Genomic DNA, 14,296 nt, shown 5'->3' with positions numbered 1-14,296 from the left:
ATAATATTATTTAATAACTTTAAAATATAGCACAAATATACTGGAGTACTCATTAAAATGCTCAGGTTTTATTATTTCAATAAAAATTTAAAAGATCAAAATTCATAGATATATGTAAATATTAAGAAAAGTAAAGAATAATCAAAGCCAGCTCACATAAAGGAATCTCCAGAAAAAAAGTTTCCAAACCTTTTTGTCACTGCTGTCAACCTAGTACGCATTCACCCCTAAGTACCTGTTTCATATCTTTATCATTAACAGATATACATTATTCAAATACTAAAGTATAGAATTTCAGTGTATTTATAAAATTGCAAGCCATGTGAAATGATTTCTGCATGCAGTCTCAGTACTCAGGAGGCAAAGGTAGAGGACCACAGCAAATCTGGAGCCAGCATTGTCTACCTGGTGAACTCTAAGAGATCAGAGCAATATAAGAAACTCCATTTTAATAAAAAATGTAAACAACTGTTTCAAACAAGCCCAAACAAAACCCAGAACACCCATCTTTTCTAATTCAATGTTTTCTACACCCAAAAAGCACTCCAAAATCAGTACCAACCATTAGCAATAGCCTCTCATTATTATCACAGCCAACTAACTCCCCACCACCATCCCTTGTTCATGCCACACCACCCTTGTTTTCTTATTCTAGAAATTTCTCTTAAGCGGACTCACACAGAATATGTCCTTTGCTTCATGTTGTAGGATGTTCTGAAGATTTTTGTCTCATGTTCAATTATGTATAGGCATGTGTATCTACTTATGGGTATGTGCAGGTGTCCAAAGGGGCCAAAAGAGGGCACCGAGTCTCCCGAAGCTGAGTTATAGGTGGTTGTGAGCTATGTGGCATGAGTGCTGGAAAAATTGAACTTGAGTTTATTGTAGGAGCTGTGTGGTAGATGTTCTTAAATGCTGAGCCACCTCTCCAAACTCTTTATGATGTTTTGAATTTTTACTCATGTTATGGAATTATCAGTATTTCACTGCTTACTGTTGAGCAACAGAATGGGCACCCCACAGTCATTTAGCCATTTTCCAGCTAGTGGACATTTGTCCTAGGTTACACCTTGTCCACTATGAAAATGCTATGCAGAACATAGCATGTTTTTTTTTGTGTGTGTGTGTGGACATGCCTTTAAAATTTTTTGACTATACTCATAAAAGTAGATTTTTTTTGATCACATGAAAGACCTATGCTCTATACAGGGGGAGGTAATCCCCCTCAGAAACAGTCATAGGGGAGGGGAATAATTGGAAAATGGGAGGGAGGGAAGAATGGGAGGATACAAGGGATGGGATAACCATTGAGATGTAAGAAGAATAAATTAATAAAAAAAAATTAAAAAAGAAAGACCTATGCTCATTATTTTGAAGAACAAACTCTCTTCTTAAGTCTATACTATTCCACATGTGAAGGACCAATGTATAAATTCTCCCCACATATTGTCCTTTTCTGCAGACTTTTCAAGGGGTGGTAATGAGAAATTTCTCCCATAGGCTCCTGTATTTGAATTTCTGCTCTCCTGTTGATGGTGTCGTTTGAGGAAGTGCAGTCATACTGGGGAGCTGTATCGCTGGAGACAGACGTTTGAATGCCTATAACCACATTTTCTGTGTGCCTGGGAAATGTGATCTGTCCATCACTTCCTGCTCTGTCATCATGGTTTCCCTTTCATGACAGACTTGTGTTCAGGAACCCTAAGTCAAAATAAACTCTTCTATAAGTTGCTTTTCCACATTTTGTGCAAGTGGTGCACATAGAAATATTAAATGTGAACCACCACCGAGAGAGAAAATTAACATGGCAACAGATCCAGTAATTCATACAGTTGTTTGTACTGTGAGGTGGGGTTGTTGCTATGGAGAACCTGGCAGTGATGGGGTTTTTGGATAGATTTAGAAGACTTTGAAACTTTGGACTATAAAAGGAGTTGATTGCTATAAGCAGAACTTAATTAGCCATCCTAGGAAGAATCAGGAAGAGTAAAATCCTGAGAGCAATACAGATATTATAGGTCAGGCTCATTAGATTTCAGGGGGTAACAAAAACTGTATCAATAGCGGGGCTAGAGGTCATTCATTTGGCAAAGAATCTGACTCCATTCTGTACACCTCCTAAGAAGTTGCTTAGGACTAAAATAAAAAGTAATGGGTGAAGTTCTCTGGTAGAATGATTTTAAGGCAAATAGACATTGAGTCCCTGGAATGGTTATTACTGATTACTATCATCAACAGCTACAGCCAAAAGAGCAAGTGGTGCACAAACAAATATAAAATGGGCAACACGGAGAGGAAAAGGACAGACACTAGAGGTCTTCAAATTGTTCCCAAAGCATGGGCTGCAAAGGAAGCTGTAATTGTTAAGGAGCTTAATGTTATTAAAGAAAAGGTTCTTATTCTCCACTGGGGTAGGGGAGCCATTTGCAGGGCAAGACGACATCCTGATAAATATTCAGTATGTGAAGCACCAGCATACACAAACTGCTAATACCAAGGATATGCAAATTCATACCAAGCTGTCAACTGAATTTGACATTATCATCCATGTGGCAGCAGTTTTGGAGACACAGAAGATATAAGGCTGAGGGAATCGTGAGTTCTTCCTGTGTGGAATCGAGGAAGTGATTAGGTCTGAGATATATCAGACCGGTGGTGAGGTCCGGCAATGTGTGATAGAGTTGAATTCCCATTAAGGAGGCTCTGAGCAGCGACTGAGTAAAGCCTGCATTGGACTTGAGATTCCCAATGTTGCTGATCACAGAACCGTGAAGAATTGCAAACAGGAAGTAGAACCAGGCCTAAGAGAGACATGTATAACACAGACAGAAAATCCACAAGAACGGATTCCCATTTAACTATGAGTCTGAAATTCCAGATAGTAGACATGGAGCTACATGCTTTGATGTTCGCCTGTTGGGTTTTAGTCTTGCTTTGGTCCAATCTTTCCTCCCTATGTTCCAAATTCTCCTTTTTGAATAGTAGTGAAAAAATGTATCACTGTATGTTGGATGCAGTTTCTTTCTTTCTTTCTTTCTTTCTTCCCTTCCTTCCTAATTTATTGGGGACTACCACTTTGAGTCTGGGAAGAGATTTAGGCGCTCTGAGCACCATTGAGACTGTTAAAGGTCCCCAGCACTTTTGAAGTTGGGTTAAATGTATTTTGAGTCATAAAGCAGCCAACCTATGGGCAGCAGGGCGAGTAATGTGGTGGTTGGAATGAGAAAGATTTTCTAGAACGTCATTCATGTATTAGAACACTTGGTTCCCAGTGGATGGCACCGTTTAGGAATGTTTGGAATGTTTTAGGAGCCATGCCCTTGCTAGAGAAAGTATGTTCTGAGCTTTGAGAGTTTAAGGCCTTACACTTCTTTTTTTTTTGAAAAAAAAAATCTGCTTCCTTTTGGTTTTGAATTGTGATCAGACAGGTCCATTCTTTTCCTGCTCTTGTGGACTTTCATTCTGCAGCCACATGCCAAAACACACACTTTATTCTAAAAGTTGCTCATGGTCCTGGTATTTTACCAGAGCATCAGAAAATAATAGTTTGGCATTTATATAATAACTAAGCATAAGTTTTTTCATATGTTTATTGGCCAATCATATATCTTCATTGGAAACAATGTTCATATGGATAATTTGACAATTTTGTTAGGCAATATAACTTTATATTAGTGGATTTTAAGAGATTTTCATATATTTTGGATATAAAGCCATTGTCAGTATATGATAGTAAAAACTCTGACTCCAAATTTCCGACTTAGTGCATGGTTTGCAAACATCTTTCTCTTAAGTATTTATTTTATGTGCATAGCTTGAAAATATTAAAATTTTAAAGTGGAAATTTTGCTGAATCTTACATTAGAAGCTAGATCCTCATAGAATTCTTGAAACTTATTTAACACATTTAAACTTTAAACTTATTTAACTCAATATCATGCTCAATATAATATCACTCATCTGTATCACTATAGAAATAAACATAATTACATACACAGCCACATAGACTGGAGTTTAGTGATCTTGCTACAAATTATCTGATTTTCAAATCTGTTAATCTAGTAAATATACCATGAATTAGTGGGTGGGGAAAAAAAACAGTCACCGGAACCATAAAGAGGTTATTTTCTGCCAACCCTGTGAAAGACATTATTTCTAGTTATTCTATTTGCTTTAAATTCATTAAGTAACAGGCATGTGGACAGTCACAGTGGGACAGAAATGACACTGCACAATGCTAGCCATCAAGAGGCTGTAATCTATTTGAAGACAGAAGGATTATGCATACACACAGAGACAAGCAACTTTGCAAAGTAATAAATGACACATACCAGATGGTACCATAAATACACTTAGCGAAGATGTTCAGGAAATGATTATAGTTCACTAGTGTTGTTATGCATCTTAGAAAAGTAACAGTGCACATTTTCCTTTTACAGCCAAGCAAGGTGAACTACACATGGGCATAGATCTATGTACATACAATTCCAAAAGCACATGTTTTCATACTCTGGATCATATCCTAAATTTGTAAATATAAATTTGGTATTATAAAAGTTTTCAGCTTTCTCTAATCTGCTATCCACTATTCATAAACAAACAAACAAGCTAAAAGTTATTGTTTGCCCTTCTCCTGGCAATCATGGAGCCCTTTCATTTTGAACAAGAGAAGTAGTGAAACAACTAAAAAGTCACTCCCTGATATATTTGGTGACTCTCAAATTATTTTGTTTGGCTGTTTCTTCAAGGTTGCCAAATACAAATAGCCAAAACACTATGAATGTAACATTAATATAACTCTTGATTGTTTCGTGGTTCTTCTTGCTATATATAGTTTATTTTATATATGTATAATAATATAAATGTATATGTTAAAATTTTTATTAATAAAAAGAATTACATGCCTTGCAAATTTATGAAATGCTTATAAATGGTTTACCATAATGATTATCCAATAATAATCAGATATTTCTATTATTAACATTACTAACTGATGACTAAATTTTGAGAGAAAATTTGATTGTTCAGTTGTTGTTCCACCTAAATAAAAATAGTGAACTAAGACAGCTTTGAACATGTTCTTCAACAAGGAAGAGGTGCTCTCAATTCAAGATGTATAAATTAAATTAATTAAATTATTGATAATTAATATGTCAGGACAAAAATTCCAATGCTTCCTTGCAGTCTCTCTCTGTCTCTTGCTCCCTCCCAGGTAGGATTTTGTAGTCAGAGAAACTTACAGCTCTGCTGTGTACTGGGGAATATGATCTGGGATTTTGTTGAGTTTTTGATTGGAGCAGTCTACTGTGGTCCCTTCACAGCGACACTTTTCAGGACAAGCCAAGTCTGCAAAGCAGTCTCCACTTAATTTTGATCGATAATCTTCTGTACCTATTGAGGATTCAAGGCAAAAATAAGATTCTGAGTCCGAATGTTAGAGTAATCATTGATACATGGGAAGAAAAGTAGTAGGATAACTATAGATTATGCAGCAGGGAGACAACTTAGGGAGTTTTGGTCAATGGATGTCAGGTGAGGGTTAAAAGAAAGACTTGGAATTTTCTGGAAAAAAGAGGGACCAGATTCACATGACAGGAAAACATTAATAAAGATGAGCTTTTCACAGCTGTACTTTCTGCTGATCTGATTCTGAGCCATGCTATTCTATTTCACAGATAATCACACAATGGCTATGAATTGTTTTTAAAAAAAAACCAGTTTTTTCTGAGTCAAAAATTTAAAACATATCTAGTAATAAATATATTCCTGTATATTAATATAGGGCTTTTAAAGAAAATTGATATACTTAGGTTTTAATTTTTTTCTACGGACTTTTGTTATTCTCTCCCTCTCACATAATCTTCAGAAACTCCCCCAAAAGCCCTCTTTTTTCATTTTGAATCTATAAAAAAAAGACAAGTAAGTCCTGCCTTGAGCCTCAGCAGCTTGCCATGCTGTAGAAAGCTGCGTGACGTTCCATGGTGCTTGACGGAACCATGTTTTTCTCATACCTCGCAACCACATGGTTAGATCAAGCACAACAGAAAATCTCGCTACATTATCACTACACCAACCACTAGGCCAGAGGGAAGACCAAGAGGAAAGACGAAGGGAGGAGAAAAGCTACAGATGGTCTGGAAGCATAATACTGTTTACAGGACATGCACTTTTCCCGCAGAATGTGTATGACCAGAGTAAGAACATAACTACCGAAGGGTTCGGGTGCCTGGAAACACAAAGAAGGGGCTATATGGAAGGGCGCCACCCATGTTCCTCAGAAGTGCCGAGTGGAAACCACAGCTTTAGGGAAGAACATCCAGGAAGAAGTTGAAGGCAAGCTACAAGGACAACAGAGAAACTCAAGTGGTCTGTGGTTTCTTCATGGAAAATAGGCGCAAAACATCAAGACTAGAAGAAGGTACACCGGGGATTGAAAAGAGGGTGTGTTACGTTTCAGATGAGACACTTTTACTTACAGGCCAAATGGTGAATTCCTGCAAATGAAAAGATCACCAAGGAGGAAAGAAAGACAGAATCATCCTAGTTAAGGTTAATAGACAAACATATATCACATTAGGTTTTCTTCCTTGTTTCTTACCATGACAGTCATGAGGTAGCACTGTGTGATGCGTTTGTCATGCTTTGCCAATTGTTTTGCATTTTTTAAGTATAAGGGCTTATAGAGAGTGCAATGGCATAAAAATACTATACAGCACAAATTAAATGCTTGTGGGTTCCTTTAATGGATGTGAGATGGATTTTTCTGTTGTATCATCACCAGGATGTTTAGAATGCCATACTGAATAAAATAGATGAGTATACATATAAAATGGATGAAAAGCCAATGATGGAATGTTATAGGGATATATGCATTAATAGTTACGAGTAAGTCATATGCTCCTAAATGACCCCCAAGTCCTAATGCATATCCCTTGGAGGGAACATAATCAGAATTTCAACAAAATATTTGAAATGTCAAATATAACAACATATGAGGGTCACATGCCAAAATAGCAATAAGTGCTACTCTATTTATTGAAGAATCTGTGTCTTTTCTGTTTTCAGAAGAGCCACAGGAAAGCAAACATTGTTCTGATAACAGTATCAACAATAGGTTCATTGAGTACACTTCAAAATGCATAATTGATACCATAGCAATCAGCAATATTTATTTTAAAACTATTATTAGGTAGACACAAATCCCAATTAGTATTTGACGTGGAAAAAAGAGCAAAATAAGGAACAAGTAATCAATGTGACATGGATTCTACAAATAACATAAATATAAGTTGAATTATCAAAGATTGAAACAGAAGACATGATCTCTGATATAGAAGTTATTTGCTAAAACCCATCTGGGCTCCTATCTTACAGGAAAAGCAGAAAACTTAATAACTGTCACAACGACATGGGTTTTCTATTGTATTGAGCTGTACTGGGATTTTTGCATCTAAATGATTAATAAATTGAAATTTTGGTAATGATTAGATGAATTGCCACAATTTTGGAATTTGAATAATATTGGTATGCTAGTTTATGTGTACTCTGATTTTCAGAGGGCTTCAGTTAAGTCATAATTATTAGCTACCCTTGCACCTAATTGGATAAAAATAACAAAAGTTATACATTGATCATGAAGACCAATCAATTGCTCTTTTCAACACATTACTGTTTACATATACAGACATAATATGTAGATGATTAATTAAGAATTAAAATTCAAACTAAGCATTATACTTAAATCTATTAAATATGTACAACTAATTAAATGACAAGAATAGGTAATAAATAAATCCTTAAAAATCAATACAAATAAATACTATATATTAATATATAGTCATTTAAGTAAACAAGTCAGGATCCATTGCCACAAGAACAAAATAAGGGATATATTTTAAAGAGCTAGCTCTAGACTTATCAGTTTGGAGGTGTTCGACGTAAGCAAATGTATAAAACCTTGCATTTGCATCTTTAGAAACATGCCCTCCTCCTGCATAGATATTCAAGGCATTTAGTGTCCATTAACTGTTAATGAATTCAAGATGGATGTGAGCATTTCATTCGTAGAGTCTTTATTTGTAGTCTGACTCCAGACAGGCAAGAATGTTAAATTGCAAATAAATTAATAATAATAATAATAATAATAAACCAAGTGCAGTTAAATCAGTATGAAGCAGCTGTTTTATATTAAAAAAAACAAAAGTAAGCAAAAAATACTTTTCAAAGCAAGAAGCTTCAAAATATAAGTGGGTTTTTTTGTTGTTGACAATGCAGTTCTGCATATTTATATCTGATTTTATTTAGAACTAGCTCTTTGACAGTAGAGAGGCTGCTGTCTTTAAATCTAGCCCAGTAAGCTATATTTTAAAAACAGGCTGAAAGATTGTATTTTCAACATAGAAAAAATATGATTTAAGTAGAAAGCCATACGTTCAAATATTTTCGCTATTGTGAGAAACTGCAGATAATGTGCAAAAAGGAAAAGGGTGAGGAAAGAAGGTTTTTTTGTTTGTTTATAAAGAGGTTCAAAATCAGAAGCTGCATGCAGAGGTGGAGCTTGCAGGATACAGCTACAAATGATCTATGCATAGGTTACAGATATATAGAGTGCTCACTGTACTTCCAAAAGCATGCACATCAATGTTTAGAAGCTACATAAGTCAAGAAAAAGGGTGTCTGCAGTTAGTCCTACTACCGAGCAAAACCTACCTGGAATGAAATACTGTTCTTTAGCTAAATAAAAAAAAAAGAGAGAAAAAAAATAGAAGATGGTCCTGAATGTCATCAAGCAGAGATATGAGTTATATTAGATTAAGAATGGACTTAAGTTACTAAGGAGAACTAAGGACAATGCATATTCATAGAGGTAAACAACACACAGTGAGCGATAAACTCATTATAAAGATGGACAATAAGAAATATAATTTCCATACTGTATGTTTAACATGAATCAACTGCACAACGTGAAATATGCCCAGTAGAGTTCCCCACGTGACGGTTCTTGTTTCCTACCATCAGAACACAGACAACAGCGGACTAATATGAACAATGGAGTAAGTGTCCCAGTCCACAGCTACACAATGCTTGCTGTTGGATAAATGCACTATTTCACAATGGCAAAAAGATAGTCTCCAAAAACTGTCTCTTCCCAGCATTTTCATAAAGAGATGAGACATCATGAGCCTCCAACCCTCTACTTGTCTGAGGTTGAAAATATCACGTAATCAAGTCCGATTTCAGTCTGTAAATAAGTAAAAGCATGTCCAACTATGTGGTGGTGGTCAGTAGAGACCAGGACAACAAACAGGAGGAGGAGCAGCACTTCCGAGCAGGGTTGGGGGTTATCTCAAAGGTCCTGGTTAAATACGAACCCCTAAGAAGATAGTTTGAAGGATCCAGGGATCCTTTTCGTTTGATCGGTTCTGGTTTACTGGATACCCTCCCTATTCGAGTTGTTTCTCTGTATCTCCTGCTTTCCCCCTCTCCAGACAGAAGGGAATGTAATGAGACTGTACAATGCTCGGGAATCAACTAAAGGCAGCAGCTGCTGCTAATTCTTATGTAACGGTAGCTTTCAGTCCGGAGGGGAATGCCTCATGAAGTGAGAAATTACCTGAACAACGGAATTTCTTGCTTTTGATCTGTCCGATTCTTTTGTTAGCCAGGCGGCGGGGGCTGGTGCAACGGGCACCGCTGGTCTCAATTGGGTTGGTGTGGAGATAATCCGCTAGCCACTTGAGATGGCAGTCACAAATAAAAGGGTTCTGGGCCAAATGCCTTTCAGAAACACAGCAGAAGAGTTTTATACACTACTTGCATGGGCCTCAGCTCTCACATTCACAGTGAAAGCAATGGTTATTATACTCAGTCCAAATTTTGCATACGTACATAGTCTGGATGGCTCTGAGAGCTGAGAAGGTGCCCTTGGCAACGGTCTGAAGCTTATTGTCGTATAAGGAGAGAAGGTTCAAGTTGTGCAGGTCCTGAAAAGCATCTACCCGAAGGCAGTTTATCTTGTTGGCATTCAATAATCTGTTTGATCAAAACAGTCATCGAGTTAAAGTGTAGCATCTCATTAAGTCACCTGTCATATTGCCTTTCTGTAGGAAACCCAAGAGAAATGCATTTAATCCCAACAGTAACTTTATACATTTAATAATAATGTAGTAACTATGAATGTGAAATTGGAGGTTTACATGGAAAAGCTAAAGTCACATACATGGTCAAATGAACTGAAATTCACTGGTACTCATAAATGCATTCAATAAAAAAGATTTTTAAAAAACTATAAAGGGTGACATAAATGTAAAACCATAGACAAAGGTAGGTGAGGCTCGGCTTTTGTTGTCAAGAAAAAACTAAAAAACAATTAAAACATAAGTGTCTCCAGCCACTTCAGAGTTCAGTCTCCTAAAACAACAGCCAGAGTGATCATTATAAGGCACTCAAAGAAAGAATTAGCAGGACACCAAGATGAGACTTGATAGCCTACGATCATATAGTGGGGGAGGAGGTCCCCCTCGGTCATAGACCTAGGGAAGGGGGATAGAGTGAAAGCGGGAGGGAGGAAGTAATGGGAGGATACAAGGCGATGGGATAACAATTGAGTTGTAATTTGAATAAATTAATTTTTAAAAAGAGAGGAAAAAAGGCACGTGGGCTCATGATGTCCCAGGACCATGCAACAGCTCTGGTCAGAGTAAAAGTGTCGACAATCAATATCCTTCAGAATTCCCAAAGGTGTCTGGAGCTCACTCTTGGGACTCCACAGCTCATCCTGTGGCTGTCCAGTTCACATGGCTACACTGATATATATATATATATATATATATATATATATATATATATATATATATATATATATATTGTATATATATATATATATATATTGTATATATCACATATATGATATATATATAGGTTCAATTTTTTGTTATTGGTATTATCAATGGCTACTATTTGTACACAGAATGTCATGGACTTTTGTATCCTTTGTTCCCTCATATTTCAACCCCTCCCCCAAGTATATACTACATGCTCAAATGTATTTGCTGACACATGACTTCATGATAACCATCCTGGATAGAAAAGTTACACTACCCCTTTCAAGGCTCTATTTGCAGGATAGATACCCACCTAATGCAGTGTCCCATTATCCTGTTTCCCTAGATTACATCAATACACCATACTGTGCTTGAGAGATCATACACGGGCAGGCGTCATTCATGTAGGTTAATTATGATACTTATGGATGACCGAGTCTTACCGCTGGTGCTATACATCTTTCCCAGAATACAGTTTCTACCTAGGCAGACCCTGCCCTCTCTGTGACTCCTCCTAAGCGCAGTATGCGGTGCTCCACGTTTTCATTACCTGTTTCAATCTTAACAGCACATGCTTCTAAACATAGCTTAGCTATTTTGCCGTCCTTGTTTAATACTCCTTGTCTTTACCTTCTTACTTTATTTAGGGCATTAAAACATTTAATAGCTCAAAATTACCTGCCATGTGGTTTGGGTAATTCTCATCATGTAACATAATGAATATGTGTTCTCGTTTGACAATGACAACAAAAATGTTTCCAGCTAACACAGTTTTGGATTTCACTTGCTCGCCGTTTAGATTCTGTATGAAGACTCGAGGCTATGGCTTTCTGCTGATGATCATGTTTTCTGTGCTTTGTGTTCTCCCATCAGGAGCTTAAGTTTCAGGTTTCTTTATGGTGCATAAAAAAATTACCTGAAAGCTCTGGGGAGTTGGTTTGAATCAGGGTGGGTGGGAGGCTTGAATTGGGGATGGGGTTCAAGAAATGCATCCCTCCTGACCTTTGCAACAATACAAGCACCACTGATAATGCTCTGTAATTCACATGTTGACCGAGTAAGGGTGTTGGAGAAGGAAAAATTAAAGAGGAAATGGAAGGAGGCCTGGAAATGTTGAAAGCAGTTGTTTCTGTGAGAAGTTGATACTTGTTTCAAATCAACAAAATGTGAAAAATAGGGACACATCAGTAGCCGTCTTCTTAGTTTCTTTGTTCATTAACTTACTTCTTCCTACTACCCAACGGTTGAAAGAAAGCTAACATCTTTTGCATCATAATATTCTTGGCTATTTGTAAAAGGATTGGGATAGCACAGATGCATATTTTTAAGTTCTAGAAACCTGAGGAATGGGTCATTCTTGAGAGTTGGGAGATGGTCTATTTTTAAAAAGTGGCTATATTTCAGATCTCTATGATTTCCTCACACATGTATTACAGTCACCACAAATAAGTGCGTTTTGAGTATTGATGGCAAAAAGAGCAATGATGGTGAGAACAGTTGAAGATACAGTAGATGGAGAGTATTCTTGGAAAATGAGTATGTCAGCAACAGGGTAACTCCTTTGCAAAGAGCATCACACTGTATCTATAGTGTGCCAAGACATCTATGATATATATAACACCATTTTATCAAATAAAAAACAATGTTTATAAATTAATTTCAAAGAGTTAGAACCTTTAAATGACCATTGGCTCACAAAAACAATACGCACAATCACTCACTAATGTATATATCATAAATTAAGTAGATTCTAGAGCGATACACTCAGGAAGTTTTTGTTGTTTTAACATCAGTCTCTTTTGTGTATCTGTTTCTGCATGTGATACAAACTACAATTGTGCAGAATGGTGAAAAGAGTTTAATACAAAGACAGTTTGGGAGAATGAGTTTCTCAAGTAAGAAATAATAGCGATGCTAAGGAAGATTGTAGTTACTATGAAGTTTCTAATCACATAAATGCCAATGAATGAATGCTATTGAAAATAAATCCAGTATTCTAAATTTAAGAATTGTAAGAAGGACTAGTGAAAAGGCAAGGGAAGGCATCACATCATGCTGTCTCACTATGTAAAGCTTCCGGACCAGGGTCTGCCACAAACAAGGTTACTACGTAAGGGATGCTACAGACTAAATTCAACTTTCCCATTGCCTTACTGGTCTCCCTGCTTGACAAACTTACTTTGAAAATGGTCAGGCATTAAGATACCTGGCATCATATCGGGTCCTATAAATAAAGTGAATTTTTCTTTCAGTACAAATGAGGGGCAGCTATAGTTGAAGCAGAGTGGCATTTAATAAAATGGAGAAAGTCACAGACAACTCCATCAGGAGATTGCCCCCATAGCATGTTTCACTGTACCCAATGCCTGTGTTTCCACGGAAGTAAGTCTGCAAGTTTTGCTTTTAGATCTTTGGTGATAAGTGGGTGGTGAGGGCATCTCATCTCTCTAGCTCCATCCAAGGTACAGGAAACAGCATAACAGAGATTTTATGGGGTACATATCACTACACAACCTCACCACATTGGGGAAGCCAGAACACAATCATTCATTTTATTCTGAAGAGAAACATTCTTGGGCAGTTCTAATGAGCTTTGCCTTTGCATAAAAGCTATTATCAATGTTAGCAGTGCTACATTTATCACTTTTGTTTCATTAACCTGTATCATTTTGGGTTGAAGACTCCAGATAATTAAGAGATGATATATTTAAAAAAATACATTTATGTTAGGTTCCATAGATCCATAGTAATCAAATACTTACAGTAGCTGTAAGGAAAATAATCCTTCGAATAAACTTTTGGGAAGTTCTGTGATTTTATTTCCATATAGGACACTGAAAAATTATACAAAAAATTAAAATCAAACACACTTAACTAGTTCTTTCACATATATATTATATACTATATATAAATATATAGATTATATAATATCTATATTACATATAGATATATAGATTATAGATAATATAGGCTTACTATACATAACTTGGAATACATATAAAACACAGATTAAGAAAAATATAATTCATAATTTATTTGACATTTTGTGAAATAATTCCTGTCAAATTGAAATGCATTGTACATATAACACCCCCACATAAGCATGCACATAGTTTGTAGGCAATCAGAGCACTGTGTATGTAGCAAAGGAGATCAGTCAGTGTAGAATCTATTGCTAATGAAATGAGTGATTTCAGGCTCATAACAATGTAATATAAGGAGGAAACAATATAAGGCCAGGGACTTGAAATACATGGCATAATTTGTATGAGAAATATAAGATATGAGAAAATAATGATTATGAACATGACTTGAAAACTTTCCATCAAGTGTGGACTGGAATGCACCATCAGGATAGTGACTTCTGTTTGCACATCAAGGGAAGACACTAAGGGAAAGGATCTTCAAGTAATCAGGTCAGGACGTCTGGTGCCTAGCACAGGTATTAGGTGTTCTGGTGCCGGGTTGACAAG

General features: G+C 36.4%; 1 protein-coding gene across 2 annotated transcripts in view; it reads right to left on the bottom strand.

Annotated features, from left to right (window-relative positions):
* The window catches only part of Slit2 (slit guidance ligand 2), a 338,183-nt gene that overhangs the window by 74,533 nt on the left and 249,354 nt on the right, over positions 1 to 14,296 (bottom strand). The window contains exons 12-16 of one of the 2 annotated variants that reach the window (XM_051165157.1): positions 13,586 to 13,657; positions 9,889 to 10,032; positions 9,614 to 9,777; positions 8,710 to 8,733; positions 5,241 to 5,391 (exon numbers count right to left, since the gene is read on the bottom strand). In XM_051165157.1, coding sequence (XP_051021114.1) covers positions 5,241 to 5,391; positions 8,710 to 8,733; positions 9,614 to 9,777; positions 9,889 to 10,032; positions 13,586 to 13,657 — 555 coding nt within the window. The remainder of the gene's footprint in view (positions 1 to 5,240; positions 5,392 to 8,709; positions 8,734 to 9,613; positions 9,778 to 9,888; positions 10,033 to 13,585; positions 13,658 to 14,296) is intronic. The other variant, XM_051165158.1, reaches the window with a different exon arrangement.

This window comes from Acomys russatus, chromosome 22, assembly GCF_903995435.1.
Source record: "Acomys russatus chromosome 22, mAcoRus1.1, whole genome shotgun sequence".
Lineage (NCBI taxonomy): Eukaryota > Metazoa > Chordata > Mammalia > Rodentia > Muridae > Acomys > Acomys russatus.
The sequence above is the reverse complement of the archived record's forward strand: the minus strand, read 5'-3'. Positions and strand labels throughout refer to the sequence as shown.